General features: G+C 47.0%; 1 protein-coding gene and 1 long non-coding RNA gene across 2 annotated transcripts in view; one reads left to right on the forward strand and one right to left on the reverse strand.

Annotated features, from left to right (window-relative positions):
- LOC148125944 (uncharacterized) overlaps positions 1–11,268 on the reverse strand; it is a 55,920-nt gene extending 44,652 nt beyond the window's left edge. Inside the window, exon 1 of the long non-coding RNA XR_015743657.1 lies at positions 11,141–11,268. This is a non-coding gene — a long non-coding RNA (uncharacterized LOC148125944). The remainder of the gene's footprint in view (positions 1–11,140) is intronic.
- RUBCN (rubicon autophagy regulator) overlaps positions 1–19,733 on the forward strand; it is a 73,531-nt gene that overhangs the window by 5,697 nt on the left and 48,101 nt on the right. The window contains exons 2-4 of the mRNA XM_087933733.1: positions 13,339–13,492; positions 17,248–17,331; positions 18,511–18,670. Of these exons, the coding sequence (XP_087789859.1) occupies positions 13,339–13,492; positions 17,248–17,331; positions 18,511–18,670 (398 nt within the window). The remainder of the gene's footprint in view (positions 1–13,338; positions 13,493–17,247; positions 17,332–18,510; positions 18,671–19,733) is intronic.

Here is a 19,733-nt window from a genome sequence, read left to right on the forward strand (position 1 = left end):
CTGCACTTTTTCTAGAGTCTCAACATCTTTTTTATAGTGTGGTGAAGTAGAAGTAAAAGAATAGAGCTGGAAGGTACCTTGGAGGCCTTCTAGTCCAGCCCGCTGCCCAAGCAGGAGAAATTAGATCGTTTCAGACAAATACCAAAACAATACCAAGCAGCAAAAGTCCAAAAGAGTGATAAAATGGACTGTGGGGTGACATTCCTTTCCCGGCAGAGCCTAGCTTTCATTTTCGTTTTCCCCAGAAAGACCTCCTTGTGAGTCGGATGCCATAAACCAAGTTTTTGCCAGTCCTCCAGGAAACTTGGCCAGTTGCTTTCAAAGCAGGCTCTGTTTGTCTCGGGCTTAAGGCGAATCGAGGCCTGCAGAGAAACGCTCCTTCTTGGAACAGATCCCGCTTCATTCAGAAAGACTGTTAAATATATTTATTTCATGCCGCAGGTAAAACAAAGCAAACATTCCAGTGGGAGAGAGAGAGAGACACCCCCCCTCCCCTATACACCCCATAATTTGGACTAGATGACCTTCAAGGTCCCTTCCAGCTCTATCCTGATGGATCGGCACGTTCCTTGAGGAATTCTGAGAGGTTTGCTAAACTTTTTGGCCCCTCCAGCGTATTCTCTCTCTCTTGATCTGCAGGATCAAACTGACAACCTGTCAGTTGAGCTTTCTTCTTCCTCCTCCTCTTCCTCCTCTTCCTCTTCCTCCTCGTTCTGGAAGCTTCTTAGAAAGCAGCATCATCTTTTCCCCGGAATGTCACTTTGGCTGCTTGCAGCTGTCATGAGTTTCATGACAAGATTTTATGACAATAGAAACGTTGCCAAGCTCCAGGGTGAGGAATGTAGCACCGGTTAAGAGTTGAATCATCGCGTCCTGGATTTTGAAATGCGGCGAGCTAAGTTTATGGCTCAGTTTTGGAATGGCACCAAGATAGTTAATGTGTGATTCAGCGGGAGGCATGCCGGGTCATAGGTGAGTCAACACTTCTCTGGAATCCCATTTTCAGACCTGCAGTACGAAGCAGCCCTGAATAGCGTTTAGCAAGAGCTCTCGGACTTAATCTATACATACCGCTTCACGGTGCTTTACAGCCCTCTCAGCAGTCAGCCTCTTGCCCCCAACAATCTGGATCCTCATTTTACTAACCTTGGAAGGATGGAAGGCTGAGTCAACCTTGAGCTGGTCAGGGTCGAACTCCTGGCTATGGGCAGAGTTTGCCTCCAAGGCTGAATTCGAAGGAAGGGAGGGAGGAAAGGAAGGGAGGAAGGATGGATGGATAATGGTAGGTAGGATGGATAGACACTAATCCTGAGAAGCAACCCGGAATTAAGGGAAGCTTCCTATCAGTGAGGACAATTAACCAGGGGAATGGCTTGCCACCAGAAGTTGCAGGTTTTTAAGAAGCTTTTAAGAAGAGACTGGACAGGCACTTGTTTCAAATAGTACAGGGTCTGTTGCATAAGCAGGGGGTTGGACTAGAAGACCTCCAAGGTCCCTTCCAGCTCTATTCCGTTTATTATTTCAAGGACCCTTAAGGTAGTGCTATCCAAAGATGCTTCCTTGGTCTTCTACCTGTACTAGAAAGGTCAGGTGTCCAGGTTCAAGGATTTCACTGCTTCCGTACTTTGGCAAGTTGCAGCCGATCCTCGCCTCTCAACACTGAGAGAGTCACAACAATGGGAACGCCCTAGGGTGCAACGGCTTGAAATCAATCCTCCAGCCTCAGTGCTGAAAAGCCCCGTTGTTTGTTAACGACGCAATGTTTTGTGCAGAGAATGAAACCAGCTGCAGCCTTGGCACGTAGATGGTTGAGAAGATCCTGGGTGGGTGGCAGGGCCTGGAAAGACTCTTCCTTAGAGCAAGGAAGTGTCGTGCCCCTGTTAGAACCCGACTCCGAGGGAGAGGAGGAACAGCTGACAGGGATTGGGAGGTTGTAGAGGAAACTGGGGAAGGGCACAGGCCGGCTGGGCATTCAGAGAAAGAACCAGGCCCATCCCTTCTTCATCCTAAGACACGCAGGGAGAAGCTGATAAGGGAGAAACATGAATGGCATGGTCTATGGGGGAGGAAAGGGCCCTGATCCCCTTTATGGGCTGCAGCTGGGAGGACTGTTTAAAAGGACAAACTGCGCCTGGCCCAGTGCTGGAAGCAAAGCGTGAAATAATTCTAGTTCTGTCAGTTCTTATCTGAGTTCTGGTGTCCTTCCCTGCGTGTGTGTATTTTGATATTTGTGGACGTCCTCAAGTCCTTATCCTGCCTTGTCTCATAAATTGTTTCAGTGTGGTTTGTGTTGTTTTTTTTCTATTTATAATATATTTGTATTTTGAGTTTGAACTGGCATTTCTTCCTTTTCTTAACTGTTTGTGGGGGAGTTTTTTCTCCAGTCAATGATAGTTGGACATTGGAGGCCAAGTTGAAGGAATTAAAGGGACTTCACCTATTTTTGTGACTTTGTTGCTTTTGTATCCCACCCTGGGAAATCTTCTCTACTGCGTTGGGTGGGCCAGTTAAAGAGCACCCCTGGGTCAGTTGGGCATGTTTTAAACGTGCTTCTTGGGGTTTTCGTACAGGTAACCCTCGACTTACAACAGTTCACTTACTGTAGTGACTGAAGTTATAACGGCACTGAAAAAAGCAACTTGCGACCATTTTCCACACAACCATCACGTGATCAAAATTCAGGACGCTCGAGGACAACATTCTAGAATTCAAGCCAGAATTATTTTTTATTAGGAATTACAACAGAGGGCTAGAGCAAAGGGTCGATTTATTTAATACTACACATTCTGACAGCAGCAAGAATGGTATACACCCAGCAATGGAAGAATGAAAATACACCTCTAGAAAGAGAGATAATAAAGAAAATACTGGTTTGCACAGAATTAGATAGATTAACTCTAGAACTAAAAAAAATAAAGGGGAAACAGAATGCTACAGTACGTGGAATAGATTCTATTGATGGTTGAAAGCGAAAGGTGGAAGTCGGAACATGAAATAGGATAAATACCGTATTTCCCCATGTATAAGCACCCCCTTTGTATAAGCCACCCCCAATTTTTGGACTGTGAAGTTTTGAAAAAAATATTTTATTAGAGAAACAAGTTATGAAGAAAGAAAATTTACAAAGAAACAAAATTCGACGTCTAGATCTACAACTTCGGTCATGATGCCGAGCGGTGCGGCGACGCTAGCAATCTACGCATCGGAACGAGAGTAGGAACGAAGCATTCAGGCCGATGCCTAGCGTATGCATTTCTATCGCGTACTCGCACTCGTAATCGTATCATCACGTACAATTTTTACAAAAAGTATAGCATACTGCTGGAAAACCAGTTTATTCCTACTTTATTATTTTATGCATTTTTCACGTATAAAAAGTGTACCTGCTTTGTATATGCCACCCCCCTACTTTTTGGGCTTGAAAATTTTGGAAAAAAGGGGTGGCTTATACATGGGGAAATAGGGTAATTCCAAAATGTGACCCTATAGATCCGTGATGGCGAACCTATGGCATGCGTGCCACAGGTGGCAGGCAGAGCCATTTGTGCGGGCAGGTGAGCCCCAACCAAATTTACCTGCACTGCGCATGCGTGCTTCTCCCAGCTGATTTTTGGCCTGTTTGAGGCCGTTTTCGCCCTCCCGGAGGCTTGAGGGAAGCCTCTGCAGCCTCGGGAGGCTGAAAAATGGGCCTACCGGAAATACCGGAAGTGCCCCTTTTCAGTCTCCAGAGGGCCTCGGGAGCCCAGGGATGGCTGTTTTGCCCTCCCAAAGGCTCAAGAAAAACCTCTGCAGCCTCGGGAGGCCGAAAAATAGGCCTTCTGGATATACCAGAAGTGCCAAAATGGGCCTGTTTTCAGCCTCCCGAGGCTGCAAAGGCTTTTCTTGAGCCTCTGAGAGGGCAAAAACAGTCACCCCTGGGCTGCCGAGGCCCTCTGGAGACTGAAAAAGGGCACTTCCGGTATTTCCGGAAGGCGAATTTTTCGGCCTCACGAGGCTGCACAGGCTTCCCTCGGGCCTCCGGGAGGGTGAAAACGGCCTCAAATGGGCTGAAAATCAGCTGAGAGGAGCGTGCATACGCAGGGGGGGCGGGGCACATTGCATTGTGGGTGCCAGCGCACACGATAGCTTTCAGCACACCATAACAAAAAAGTTCGCCACGAACCAAAATGGGTATTGTGATCAAAATAACAGTAACAAAATTAGTAATGTATAAACAATAGGTACGTTATTTGTTTTTTTATGACAGTCGTGGTGTCCCGGAGTCACAGGATCCCCTTTTGCGACTTTCTGACAAGCAGAATCCATGGGGTAGCCAGATTCGCTTGACAACTCTGCAGCCAGTCCTCAACGTACGACCACCATGGAGCCTCAAATTTATGCTGCTATGTGAGAAATGCTTTAAGTCGTTTTGCCCGATTTCACGACTTCTCCTGCCGTGTTTGTTAAGTGGATTGCCGCCATCGTTAAATTTGCAGCACGGTTGTTAAGTGGATCCGGCTTCCCCATGGACTTGGCTTGTCAGAAGGTCGCCAAAGCCTCATCCCAGGACACTGCAGCTGTCGTAGATGTGTGTCAGTTTGTCAAGCATCCAAATGACCACAGTGTGAAAAACGGTCCCAAGTCACTTTTTTTCCGGTCGTTGTAACTTTGAATGGCCTAACTAAATGAAGGTTGCAAGTCAAGCACTACCTGTATTGCTAACGACAATGATTCATTTAATGACAGCAGCAAGAAAGGTCGTAAAATGTGTAAGATTTTACATAGAAAGTGAAGAGAGGGACCAGGGGAGACAGGATAGCAGTCTTCCAATATTTGAGGGGCTGCCATAGAGAGGAGGAAGCTATTCTCCAAAGCACCTGAAGGCCAGACAAGGAATCATGGACGAAAACTGAACAAGGAGAAATTCAACCTGGAAATAAGAAGAAATTTCCTGACAGGGAGAACAATCAACCCATGGAACAGAAGTTGCCCTCGGAAGTTGTGGGAGCTTCATCCCTGGAGGCTTCCAAGGAGAGACTGGACTGCCTTCAGTCATAAATGGTGTGGGGTCTCCCGCTTGGGCGGGAGGTTGGACTAGATGACCTACAAGGTCCCTTCCAACTCTGTTATTCTGTTCGGTTCTATTCCAGAGACTTTCTTCCAGCCGTGTCTCTCATCTTCAGGGGAACATCCAAACGAGGACTCAAAACATCCAAAATGGCGTCCATCTGCCCCATTGTAGAAACGTCATTCCCGCCATCTTGGATTGTTGTTGGCCTCTATCCCCCCTTGATCCTTTGACTTTTCCTACTGAACCCTCTTGACTGAGTTGAATCTCTAAATTTGTGGTGCTTAACTCAGCCCACAAGTCCAAACAAAAAAGAGAGAAAATTTTTCTACTGCAGATGAATTGATCAAGGAGAGATTCAACCTGGAAATAAGGAGAAACTTTCTGACAGTGAGAACAATCAGCTAATGGAACAGAAGTTGCCTTCGGAAGTTGTGGGAGCTTCATCCCTGGAGGCTTTCAAGAGAGTGGACGGCCATCTGTCAAGAATAGTGTAGGGTGTCCTGCTTGGGTAGGGGGTTGGACTAGATGACCTACAAGGTCCCTTCCAACTCTATTAATCTGTTATGGATGAACCTCGTTGAAGGAAGTTGTGGGAGTGCCACCATTTGAGACTTTCAAGAAGAGATTGGACTGCCATTTGTCAGCAATGGTGTAGGGTCTCCTGCTTGGGTGGGGGATTGGACTAGATGACCTCCAAGGTCCCTTCCAACTCTTGTTATTCTATATTCAATGGAACAGAAGTTGCCTTCGGAAGTTGTAGGGGCTTCATCCCTGGAGGCTTTCAAGAAGAGACTGGACTGCCATCTTTCAGAAATGGTGTAGGGTCTCCTGCTTGGGCAAGGGGGTTGGACTAGATAACCTACGAGGTCCCTTCCAACACTGTTAATTTAATCTAATCTAAAAATGGAGTAAACCTCACTTAACCAGTGTCTCGCTTATCAATGGAAATTTTGGGCTGGCTTTTGGCTGTGTGTCGAGGACTATCTATATCCAATGGGCAAGATTCTGTTAAGGTAGCCTTACAAAAATTAGAATTAACTCTACCTGCAAAGGGGACAACAGCACCTCAGAAGCCAACCTGGTGTCAATGAAAGCCATCCATAATAAGTCCATTCTGCCAGGTTATGATTCTGGGCCCTTGGCAGGAATATCTTCCCCTGGAACACCCTGAGTTTAAAGTCCATGTCCTTAAAGCCTATCGGTTTGGTAACCAGGAAACACAAGCACACACACACACACACACACACACACACAAAATCATATGCACAATCTTGCAGGTATGGCCCAGCCACCATGTTTTTCCCTTTTACAAATGCAGATTCAGGACCTCCCAAAGGTGTTTTTGGACTTTCTGGTGGTTTTTTTTAATATAATTTTTTAAAAAAACAACAAACACAAACATAAAACAACAAATAGAACCTTTCAATTATACAGTGTGTCGGTTGGTACATATTTCTTGTGCATAATATTTATAGCCTTTTCCTCTTAGATTTAAATTTACATTCATATTACATTAATCAACTTTCCATGTCGTATTATTATTACATCATCATTAAACTTTAATTTCAAATCCGCATTATCCTTCAGAGCAAATCTCAGTTCTTACTCATTTTAATTCATATTATAATTCATTCCAAAATAATCAGTTATATCATTGCTATTGTATTACACTTCAATTTGCTACTTTTCTATCTAACTATTGGTAAAATAAATCCTATATCTTAAAGTATTGTTTTTCTTCTTGCTCTCTAATTGCTAATGTTAACCTACTCATTTCTGCACATTATTTCCATTATTTTCTTAATCAGCTCCTCCTCTATTGGAATTTTCTCATTTTTCTCAATTTTGAGCAAATACAATTCTAGGGTGTTTTTTTTTGAAGAGGTTTCACTTCTCATCCAAGACAGCTCTGACTGAATGGTGGGGAAGGGAATATATATATATTCCTTGCAGACAGCTGGACATTTGCATCCTTTTAGAGGGTCGTTGAAGCCACTTGGAGTCCTTTCAGCAATTCCCAAAAGCCCCCACACCCATTTGCACCATTCAGGTGACCCTGAGGACACAGATGAATCTCCAGGTGGTCTCAACAACCCTCTAAAAGGATGCAAATGACCAGCTGTCTGCAAGGATCATAAATTATCAATCCAATTCTGATTATTCAGCAGCATTTGACTGTCCCGGGAGAGGCACGCTTGCTTACCTTTGAACTGGTTTCACCCAGCCGGTACTAAATTGCTTGCTTTCAATGTATATTTGGATGGTATTGTTTGGAGTTTGGGGAGTGGCTTTGCTCTTTGCCTTATGCTGCTTTTTTGGGGCTTGTAAACATCTCTGAACTTGGAAATTAAAGGAAGTCAGACTTGTTTAAAATCCAGGATAAAAGCCACTCGTTTAAAAAAACAGAAAGAGCAACACAAGTTAACGCATGGATGAAAATCTTGTGTGATGCATTCCTTTTAATTCATGCCATTCTTGCTCCATTTGTTTAACTGTCTAATTAACCTACTTGGGGGAAGAAACCCTTATTTTATTCGAAAAGTTCCATTGATAATGTAGGAATCTTCCCCCTTCCCCAGATTAAAATATTCTTTATTCTTAATATCAAAAGAGGCAGGAGAGAATATTTGCCCAAAGGAGAAATGGAGAAACATGTTCTTAAAGGCAGAAAGCACCCCACAATGGCCTCCAGCAGATGCCTGAAGTCTTTAGAGTTGGATATGTTGTGCCCATTAAGAAAGACTGGGCTGATCTATTCACAAACAAGACACCAAGAGGATAGGCTGAAGATCCAGAGGGATCTTGACAGACTAGAACCCTGGGCCGTATCTAACAAAATGAAATTCAATGCAGAGGAAAGTAAAGTCCTACACTTAGGCAAGAAAAACCAAAGGACCCATACAGACTGGGTGAAACCAGGCTCAATAGCAGGAACTGGGAGAGGGATCTCGGAGTCTTAGTGGGACAACCAGCTAAATAAGAGCCAGCCGTGTGCAGCAGCCGCCAAAAAAGCCAACGCAATCCTAAGTTGCATTAACAGAGGGATGCAATCGAGATCAAGGGAGGTATTAATACCACACCGTAAAGCCTTAGTAAGGCCACACCTAGAGTCCTGCATCCAGTTTTGGTCACCACACTGTAAACAATATTTTGAGACTCTAGAAAAGTGCAGAGAAGAGCAACCAGGAGGATGAGGGGACTGGAGACTAAAACATACGATGGACGGTGGCAGGAACTGGGCCTGGCTGGTCTAGAGAAGAGAAAGACCAGGGGAGACAGTTCTGTTGCTAAGCCAGACAGTTGTAAAGTGAGTTTTGCCTCCATTTTACAACCTTTCCTGCCACACAGTTGTTAAGTGAATGACTGCAGTTGTTATCTTAGTAACGCGGGTGAAGTGAATGGACTCCTCGTTGATTTTGCTGGCCGGAAGGTCGCAAAAGAGGAATCACGTGTTTTTGGGACGCTCCAACCATCATAAGTACATTCCAGTGGCCAAATATCTGATTTTTTTGTTTTCATCACATGACCCTGAGGATGCTGCAATGGTCGTAAGTGTGCCACACGGTCATAAATCACTTTTGTCAATGCTGTTGTACCTTTGAACGGCCACTAAAGTTGTATTTAAAGGATCTACTGCAACTTTTAAACCAGGGGGAACCAACCTTTTGGACCTCAGGGACCACCAAACTCATAAGTTTAAATCCCACGGACCACTAATATGAATTTTGACTGACGGTGGTTTGCTGATGTTAGAGAGAGAGAGAGAGCTGAACTAACCTCGAAGGGCTGGCGGTGATGTTCTCTCTCTCTCTCTCTCTCTCTCCCTCTCCCTCTCCTCTCTCTCTCTCTCTCTCTCTCTCTCTCTCTCTCTCTCTCACACACACACACACACACGCACACACGTCCCTCACACACCCTCCAAGGCAGCCACATTCCTAACCTTCTTGGGTGGGGGGAGAGAGAGAGAGAGAGAGACTTTTGGCTTCGTGCAAGGAAAGCAGCAGAAGCTGCAGAAGTCTTTCTTTCTCTCCCCCCCCCAAACTCTGCCGGAAAAGAGTCTTTGCCGGCGCAGCCTCTTGGAGCAGGAGGCCTTGCAGGGTCCCAAAGACTCATTTCTGGCGGAGTTTGGGGGAGAGAAAGAAAGACTTCTGCTGCTTTCCAGCAGAAGAAGAAAGAAGCGGAAAGAAGCAGCCCGGTGGCCAGGCCAGGCGCATGGGGCCACCCTCTGCCCTTTCCCCCCCTTCCTTCACTACCTTGTGTTGTTCACAAAGTGACACAAGCCTTGTGTTCCCGCGGGCCATGTGGGCAGCGCAGCCTTGTGTTCCCGCGCAGCCCAGTTTAATTGCTTTGGGGGGCGAACATTTCTCTGCGGACCACCAAAATTTTCTCACAGACCACCAGTGGTCCCTGGCAACTACTGCTTTAAACCAGGGGTCCCCAACCACCGGGCCCCGGACCGGTAACGGTCCGTGGATCATTTTCTACTGGGCCGCCGGTTTGCTGGGCGCCGCCATCTTGTTTTGACGAGAAAGTGCTTCCGGGCGAGCTTTTCCAGTTGGAAAGCGGCGTTTGGGTCCTGAAGGGATCCTCGCGCCTTAGTTTCATCGAAGGGGAGGGCGGCTTCAAACGAAGAGCCGTCCCGATGGCGGAGGAGATTAAGAAAGCACAGAAAAGCACAAAAAAGGTACAAAGGAGGAGTTGAAGGTGGCGAGGAGAAGCGGGGGACGGCTGGCTGGCCGGTCACTCGGCTCTCCTTGCCTTGGTCATGCGTGCTGATGCCGGTACCGGGTCGCGGATCATTTTGTGATGCTGGTACCGGGCCGCGGCACAAAAAAGGTTGGGGGCCACTGTTTTAAACTCCTTTGCCCATTCCGTTTTCTCTATCCTTCCCCATTTCTGGCAGCTCAATAGGACCACAACGTTCTTGGCTGTTAAAGGTGGATCTGGTGGATTACGTAATCTCTTCTAGCCAGAATGGGAAATTTGAGATCTCTTCCTTAGAAGTCCTCACGTTCTGCCATTACTGTTTACAGGCCGTCCTTATGACCAAAATCAGGAGCAGAATTTCTCTTGGGAAGAAAGGCGGGCGTTAAGTCACTCGCATCTGATTTCACGATAATTTTTGCCACAGTCGTTAAGTGAATCACACAGTCGTTCAGAGAATCTGGCTTTCCCAACTGCGATTGCGATCGTCTGAAGCCAGGCCTCAAAGTTGCAGGCCGTGATCCAGAGGACCTGGGGAATGCTACCGACGTATGACCACAATAGAGCCCAGCACTTCTGTCATTAAGCGAGGCACTTCTTAAGTGAGCTTTGCCCCAGTTTGCATCCTTTCTTGCCACTGTGGTTAAGTGAATTGCTGCGGTTATGTTAGTAACTGAATCCGGTTGTTAAGTGGATCTGGCTTCCCTGTTGACTTTGCTGATTAGAAAGCCACAAAAGGGGATCCCATGATCCCCGGGACACTGTGGCCGTCGTAAATATGAGTCAGCTGGCAGGCGGTCAAGTTTTGATCACATGACCCAACGGATACGGCAGTGGTTGTGTGAAAAGGGGTCATAAGTCAGTTTTTCAAGTGCCCTTGCAACTTTGGACAGTCGCTAAATAAATGATTGTAAGTCACTGTACATGACAGTGACCGTCGTAAGTTGGAAGACTGCTTGCAAGTGCCTTTTTTTCAATACCGTTGTATCTGGACATTCGCTAAACTAATGTTTGTTAACTTGAGGACTAACTGTACTTCTAGGAAAAAAAATACTTGCTTTTCTCTTGACTCAGCCTTCTTAAATGACATGAAGAATCAGGAAGGGTGGATATAGAAACTCTCAACATTCTAGGTAGTGAAAAAATATTTTTTTATTTTGGGAGCTGAAAGCCAATCTTTCTCTTGAGGCGATAAATAATTGTGGAACCCTTGGGTGGGTTTCATCCTTCGCAATCCAGATTTTACCGAGGAGAGGTCGATTCAGCTAATAACTTTGGATTGTCTTCTGCAGATAAAAATAATTTGCATTATTTGTCATTTTTGACATATTCAGAGTCGGGTGTTATCAGGATAGTTGGATGCTTCAAAACAGCAGGTGTCCAAACTTTAAGACTGATGGACTTCAACTCCCAGAATTCTCCCCAGCCAGCATAGCTTACTCTCTTGTGATCCCTTCCTCTGCAATCTCTCTCCAGTTTAGGGGGTTAAGAGAAAAAAAGAAACAGACACGGCTGGCTGGGGATTCTGAGAATTGAAGTCCTCCAGGCTTAAAGTTGCCATAGATGGGGGAGCCAGATTCACTTAAGAACCATGTTGCTAACTTAACAACTGCAGTGATTCATTTAGCAACCGTGGCACAAAAGGTCATAAAACGGGGTAAAATTGACTTAACAAACTGTTCCGCTTAGCAACAAAAATGTTGGGCTCATCTGCACGTCTATCACTGCCTGGTTTGGTTCTGCAACCCAACAGGACAGAGAGAGACTTCAGGGAGTAATTAGGACTGTAGAAAAAACAATTACTACCCACCTGCCTTCCATGGAGGACCTGGATCCTGCACCCTGAGTCAAAAAGAGGGCTGTGAAAATATCTACAGACCCCTCACATCCTGGACATAAACTGTTTCTACTCCTTCCCTCAAAACGAGGCTATAGAGCCCTGCACACCAGAACAACTAGACACAAGGGGAGTTTTTCCCAAACGTCATCCCTCTGCTAAACAAATAATTCCCTCAACACTGTTCAACTATTTACAAAGTCTGCATTACTATTGCTATTAATCTTCTCATCCCTCCTTATCACCCATCCCTTCCCACTTGTGACTGTATGACTAACTTTGTCGCTTGTATCCTTATGATTTATATGGACTGTTTCCTAGTATGATTTGATTGCTTAATTGTACCCTATGACTATTATTAAGTGTTGTACCTGATGATTCTTGACAAATGTATCTTTTCTTTTATGGACACTGAGAGCATTTTCACCAAGACAAATTCCTTGTGTGTCCAATCACACTTGGCCAATAAAGAATTCTATTCTATTCTATGTTGATTTTTATTTATTTATTATATTTATTTATTTTGATTTGTCAATAGTTTACAAGATAATAGGTATAAGTATATACACAGTTATGAATACATGAAATGGGTACATATAAGAAAAATAAAAGAAACAATAGGACAGGGACGGTAGGCACGATTGGTGCGCTTATGCACACCCCCTACAGACCTCTTAGGAATGGGGTGAGGTCAATAGTAGACAGTCTAAGGTTAAAGTTTTTGGGGTTTGGGGAAGAAACCACAGAGTCAGGTAGAGGATTCTAGACATTGACCACTCTGTGGCTGAAGTCGTATTTCCTGCAATCAAGTTTGGTGTGATTAACCTTGAGTTTGTATCTATTGTGTGCTCTTGTATTGTTGTGGTTGAAGCTGAAGTATTCATTGACAGGTAGGACATTGCAATGTATGCTTTTATATACTATACTTATATCAGACCAAAGGCGGCATAGTTCTAGGTTCCCTAGGTCTAGAATTTCAAGTCTGGTGGCATAAGGTATTCTGCAACGAGTAGAGGAGTGGAGAACTCTTCTTGTGAAATATTTCTGGACTTTCTCAACTGTGTTAATATCAGATATGGCTGGCTATTAAGTTGGCTGTTGTTTCCTTGTGCTGCCAAGTCCTGGATCCTAAAGTACAGGTCATCTTCGACTATACGGCCACAATCGAGTCCAGAATGTATGTTTGCTAAGTGAGAAATTTGTTAAGTGAGTTTTGCCCCATTTTACAAATCATCTTCCCATGTTTATTAAGAGGATCACTGCAGTTGTTAAATTAGTAACACAGTTGTTAAGTGAACATGGCTTCACTATTGCTTGTCAGAAGGTCCCAACAGGGGATGACGTGACCCCGGAACGTCAGCCGTCATAAATATGAACCAGTTTGCCAAGCATATGAATTTTGATCACATGACCATGGGGACGCGACAAGGGTCATGAGTGTGAAAAGTGGTCGAAGGTCACTTTTTTTTCAGTGCTGTTGTAACTTCGAATGGTCACTAAATGAACGGTTGTAAGTTGAGGATTGCCTGTACCTGATAAGCTGCTAGTCAATCAGCACTCCTGTTGACTGGCCAGGGGCCTGTTTCCCAAGCTTCGATTATTTCCCTGGCTGTTTTTGTACCTGCTCGGCCAACAATCTTTGTAGCTGCAAAATTGAATATATGACCTTGTTAGTTGCAGTAGGTTGCGTTTGTTGGACTGTTTTCCTTAGGGGATAATAGTCCACTGGGTTTGCTTTACGTTTCAGGAGAGAACACTGGACGCTGTTGGGGAACCTGAAGGCTACGGTGGAAGGCTTGGTCTCCATCAGTAATCCCAACATCTGGTCTAAATATGGCGGCTTGGAGCGGCTCTGCAGGGACATGCACAGCATCCTCTACCATGGCCTCATCCTAGACAAGGTAGGATTCTCCCTTGCCTGGCATTCTGCAGGTGGCTCAACTTGGGAGCAGGAAAGGAAATTGGATTTTATTTTGGAATGATTTTGTTTGGGTCCCCCGGCCTTTATTAATTTTAGAAATAACTCACGGTGGCAAACATATACAACACACCTTCCTCCTCCTATTTTTCCGCACAACAACAACCCTGTGAAGTGAGTTTGGTAGAGAGAGACGGACTGGCCCAAAGTCACTCAGATGGTTGTCGAGCCTAATGGGGGAACTAGAACTCTCAGTCTCCTAGCGATTGGCCCAAAGTCACCTAGCCAACTTTAAAGCCTAAGGCGGAACTAGAATTCACAGTCACCTGGTGATTGGCCCACAGTCACACATCCAGCTTTCATGCCTAAGGCGGGACTAGAACTCTCTGTCTCTTGGTGATTGGCCCAAAGTCACCCAGCCGGCTTTCATACCTAAGGCGGGACTAGAACTCTTCGTCTTCTGGTGATTGGCCCAAAGTCACCCAGCTGGCTTTCCTGTCTAAGGCAGGACTAGAACTCTCCATCTCCTGGTGATTGTCCCAAAATCACCCAGCCAGCTTTCATGCCTAAGGCAGGACTAGAACTCCCAGTCCCCTGGTGATTGAACCAAAGTCACCCAGCTGGCTTTCATGCCTAAGGCAGGACTAGAACTCTTAGTCTCCTGGAGATTGGCCCAAAGTCACCCAGCCGGCTTTCATGCCTAAGGCAGGACTAGAACTCTTAGTCTCCTGGAGATTGGCCCAAAGTCACCCAGCCGGCTTTCATGCCTAAGGCAGGACTAGAACTCTTAGTCTCCTGGAGATTGGCCCAAAGTCACCCAGCTGGCTTTCATGCCTAAGGCAGGACTAGAACTCTTAGTCTCCTGGAGATTGTCCCAAAGTCACCCAGCTGGCTTTCATGCCTAAGGCGGGACTAGAACTCTTAGTCTCCTGGAGATTGGCCCAAAGTCACCCAGCTGGCTTTCATGCCTAAGGCGGGACTAGAACTCTTAGTCTCCTGGTGATTGTCCCAAAGTCACCCAGCTGGCTTTCATGCCTAAGGCAGGACTAGAACTCTTAGTCTCCTGGAGATTGGCCCAAAGTCACCCAGCTGGCTTTCATGCCTAAGGCGGGACTAGAACTCTTAGTCTCCTGGTGATTGTCCCAAAGTCACCCAGCCGGCTTTCATGCCTAAGGCAGGACTAGAACTCTTAGTCTCCTGGTGATTGTCCCAAAGTCACCCAGCCGGCTTTCATGCCTAAGGCAGGACTAGAACTCTTAGTCTCCTGGAGATTGGCCCAAAGTCACCCAGCTGGCTTTCATGCCTAAGGCAGGACTAGAACTCTTAGTCTCCTGGAGATTGGCCCAAAGTCACCCAGCTGGCTTTCATGCCTAAGGCGGGACTAGAACTCTTAGTCTCCTGGTGATTGGCCCAAAGTCACCCAGCCAGCTTTCATGCCTAAGGCAGGACTAGAACTCTCCGTCTCCTGGAGATTGGCCCAAAGTCACCCAGCTGGCTTTCATGCCTAAGGCAGGACTAGAACTCTCCGTCTCCTGGAGATTGGCCCAAAGTCACCCAGCCAGCTTTCATGCCTAAGGCAGGACTAGAACTCTCCGTCTCCTGGAGATTGGCCCAAAGTCACCCAGCCGGCTTTCATGCCTAAGGCAGGACTAGAACTCTCCGTCTCCTGGAGATTGGCCCAAAGTCACCCAGCTGGCTTTCATGCCTAAGGCAGGACTAGAACTCTCCGTCTCCTGGAGATTGGCCCAAAGTCACCCAGCCGGCTTTCATGCCTAAGGCAGGACTAGAACTCTTAGTCTCCTGGTGATTGTCCCAAAATCACCCAGCCAGCTTTCATGCCTAAGGCAGGACTAGAACTCTCCATTTCCTGGTGATTGGCCCAAAGTCACCCAGCTGGCTTTCATGCCTAAGGCAGGACTAGAACTCTCCGTCTCCTGGAGATTGGCCCAAAGTCACCCAGCCGGCTTTCATGCCTAAGGCAGGACTAGAACTCCCGTCTCCTGGTGATTGTCCCAAAATCACCCAGCCAGCTTTCATGCCTAAGGCAGGACTAGAACTCTCCATTTCCTGGTGATTGGCCCAAAGTCACCCAGCCAGCTTTCATGCCTAAGGCAGGACTAGAACTCTCCGTCTCCTGGAGATTGGCCCAAAGTCACCCAGCCGGCTTTCATGCCTAAGGCAGGACTAGAACTCCCCGTCTCCTGGTGATTGTCCCAAAATCACCCAGCCAGCTTTCATGCCTAAGGCAGGACTAGAACTCTCCGTCTCCTGGAGATTGGCCCAAAGTCACCCAGCCGGCTTTCATGCCTAAGGCGGGACTGGAACTCCCAGGCTCCTGGTCATTGGGTCATTCACCCAGCCAGCTGGGGAATTCTTGGAATTGAAGTCCACATATCTTAAAAGTTGCCAAGGTTGAACAACACTAAGCCCAAATAAAACCCTGGGGAAAACCAGTACAGCCACTATAGACCCATTCCGCTGTCCCACAGAGCTTTTTGAAGTGAATCTGAACTGGTCCTTCTCTCCCTCGGCTTAAAACAACCTCACAGGGCTGTTGTGATAGAGGATAATTCCTCTTAAGCATCCTCACGCTCTCAAACTAAAACAAGGGTGTCAAACTCAAATGCTTAAATCCGGCCCATGGGGCCAGCCTGGAAATATGAAAGGACGGGCCTGCTGTGTGCTGTCCCCCTGCGCCTTGTTTTCACTTTCCATGGCGTCCTGCAGCACTCTGTAGGCCGAAAATGGGCTGAAAAATGGTACAAGAACAGGCCGACAAATGGGCCCAAAACAGCCTGAAATATGGGCCCCAAAACAGCTGAAAACCAGACCGAAAACAGTTGAAAACCAGGCCAAAAACAGCCAAAAAATGGGCCCCAAACAAACAAAAAATGGCCTCAGTAACAGACCAAAACATCTGAGAAACAAGGCAAAAATGGGTCCAAAACAGGCCCCAAAACAGCTGAAAAACAAGGCAAAAATGCCCCCCAAAACCAGTCAAACAGGCTGAAAATGGCCTCTAAAACAGGCCAAAATGGCTGAGAAACAAGCTCAAAACAGGCCGAGAAACAAGCTGAACAACAGGCCCAAAATGGACTGAAAAACAGACCCCAAACCAGCTGAAAACAAGCCAAAAATGGCCTGAAAACTAAGTCATAATGGTTGAAAAATGGGCTGAAAAACAGGCCCAAAACTGTCTGAAAAACAAGCCAAAAATGGTCCCAAAACCCAGGTCAAAATGGCTGAAAAATGGGCCCAAAACAGGCCGAAAAACGGTTCCAAACTGGCTGAAAAACAAGCCAAAAATGGCCCCCAAAACAGGCCAAGAATGGGCCCAAAAGGGCCAAAAAACAGGCTGAAAATGGGCCATGCCAACTGCCGCTGGCCCCCCCTTCTGTGTCCGTCCCCCCCTCCCCTGGCTCGCAGACAAAAACTACAATGCTGAACGGGCTATTGAAGAAATCCAATTTGACACCCCTGAAGTAACGTAATAAGCAAATAATTGTTATCTTCTTAAAGATGCGCCTGACTGATCTTCAGCCCGAAATAAGAAGACACCCGTTGAAGAGCGGCCTTCTTTTGCCGCTGGCCAAAATGTCTCCTCCTGTCGTTTATATTCGGCAGCTGAAAAGCTGTTGGGTTTTCTTCCTCTTTTTTTCCACCTGGTTGGGTTTCGGCAGCACGTGGGAGGCTGCAGTAGCTCCCACGGGAGGAATTTGACTTCTGTTTCCTCCGCAGGTGCATTGCCAGAAGACGGACTACTGGCAGTTTGTGAAGGATGTGCGTTGGCTGAGCCCCCACGCAGCCCGTCACGTGGACAAGGTGAGCAACCCGGGGAATTCAGAGAGAGAAACCCGGGAGATACGCAGGAGGGAACACAGGGTTGGCAGAACAGAGAAGTTGGCTTTGCTGTTGTTACCCACTAAGTGAGTGGGGAGGCATTTTGGCTCTCGTGGCTTTGGAAACTTTTCCAAAAATTGATTAACTAATATTAAATTAAATGAATGGACTTCTGGAGGGAAACTGTTCCATGGATTAATTGCTCTCACCCTCAGGAAATTTCTCCTGATCTTCCTTCCTTCCTTCCTTCCTTCCTTCCTTCCTTCCTTCCTTCCTTCCTTCCTTCCTTCCTTCCTCTCCCTTCCTCCCTCTCTCTCCTTCCTTCTTTCCTTCATTCCTTCCTCCCTCTCTCCCCTTCCTTCTTCCTTCCTTCCTTCCTCCCTCCCTCCCCCTCCCTCCTTCCTTCCTCTCCCTTCATCCCTCTCTCCCTTCCTTCTTTCCTTCATTCCTTCCTTCATTCCTTCCTTCTTTCTTTCCTCCCTCCCTCCCTCCCTCCCTTCCTTCCTTCCTTCCTTCCTCTCCCCTTCCTTCTTTCCTTCCTTCCTTCCTTCCTTCCTTCCTTCCTTCCTTCCTTCCTTCCTTCTTTCCTCCCTCCCTCCCTCCCTCCCTCCCTCCTTCCTTCCTCTCCTTCCTTCTTTCCTTCCTTCCTTCCTTCCTTCCTTCCTTCCTTCCTTCCTTCCTTCCTTCCTTCCTTCTTTCCTCCTCCCTCCCTCCCTCCCTCCCTCCCTCCCTCCTTCCTTCCTTCCTCTCCCCCTCCCTCTCTCTCCTTCCTTCCTTCCTTCCTTCCTTCCTTCCTTCCTTCCCTCCCTCCCTCCCTCCCTCCTTCCTTTCTTTCTTCCTTCTTTTCCTCCCTCCACTTCTCCTCTCTCTCTCTTTTTCAAAGTGATAACTTGAAAGGAAACTCCTTTGTCAGAATAGAGCTCGGAAGGGACTTGGAGAGGTCATCTAGTCCAACCCCCTGTTCCAGCAGGAGACCCTGGCCTATGCCACGTCAGACAAGTGACTGTCCAGTCCCTTCTTAAAAGCCTCCCGTGATTAAAAACTCAGGCTTTTGGGGTGTGTGTGTGTCAGGAGACCTAGAAAAGGCCTTTCCACCATGGATCCTCTCTCCCAGCTGACCTGGGCCTGCTTTTTTCTCCAAACCTCGTTCCTCCTCTGCAGTTTATCCATCTCCATGAGAACGGGCAACAGAATCCGGAGAGGACCAGAGAGCGAACCCTCGCCGAGCTCTGGCTTCAGCACAGCTTGCAGTTCCACTGCCTTTCCGCTCAGCTGAAGCCCCTCCTGGAGAACAAGGAATACATCAGGAAATTCTACACGGGTGAGAGGAAAACGGGGCTGCCCTTCCCTCCTCCTGGTCCTCTTCCATGCAGAATTCATCGGGGGGCGTTTTCTGTTCCTGTTTTGAGCCATCACGTAGAGTAGAAGAGGGTACAAAATAGAATAGAATCAAGAATAGAATTAAAAACAGAGTATAATTTAGAACCTATGGCATGCATACCGGAAGTGGCACGCAGAGCCATTTCTGCCGGCACATGAGCCGTCGCCCAGAACATGCGCCCCTGCACGTGCGCACGGGCCTCCCGCCAGCCAGCTGATTGTTGGGTATCTGCTGTGCAGGCGCAGAAGGCAGGGGGTGTTGCGCGCGCATTGCGTTATGGATGCAGGTACACGCGCGCACTTTTGGGACGCAAGGACGACGAAAAGGTTAGCCATCACGAAAGAGAATAGAACAGAGTAGAATTAAGAACAGAGTAGAGTAGGATAAGGTAAAGGTTCCCCTCGCACATCTGTGCCAGATGTTTCTGACTCTAGGGGTGGTGCTCCTCTCCATTACAAAGCCAAAGAAGAGCCAGCGCTGTCCGAAGACGTCTCCGTGGTCATGTGGCCGGCAGGACTACACACCAGAGGCGCACAGAACGCTGTTCCCTTCCCACCAAAGGGGTCCCCATTTTTTCTACTTGCATATTTTTTTTTACATGCTTTCGAACTGCTCGGTTGGCAGAAGCTGGGACGAGGGACGGGAACTCACTCCGTCACGTGGAGTGAGGGATTCGAACCGCCAAATCGCCAACCTTTCTGATCGACAAGCTCATTGTCTTGGCCACTAAGCCACCCTCGTCCCATCTTGATGAGAATGAAGAAATAGAAATAGACTTAAGAACAGAATAGAATTTGGAGGAGAGGAGGAGAGAACAGAACTCTTTATTGGCCAAGTGTGACCAGACAGACAAGGAATTTATCCTGGCTGGTTTGCAGGGCATCCGACACAGGTCATCCTTGACTTAAAACCGTTCATTTTAGTGACTATTCAAAGTTACAACGGCACTGAAAAAAAAAGTGACTTAAATGAACGTCTTTCACACTTAATGACCGCTGCAGCA

Source organism: Pseudonaja textilis, chromosome 4 (assembly GCF_049901715.1).
Source record: "Pseudonaja textilis isolate UNSWEBS1 chromosome 4, rPseTex1.2, whole genome shotgun sequence".
NCBI lineage: Eukaryota > Metazoa > Chordata > Lepidosauria > Squamata > Elapidae > Pseudonaja > Pseudonaja textilis.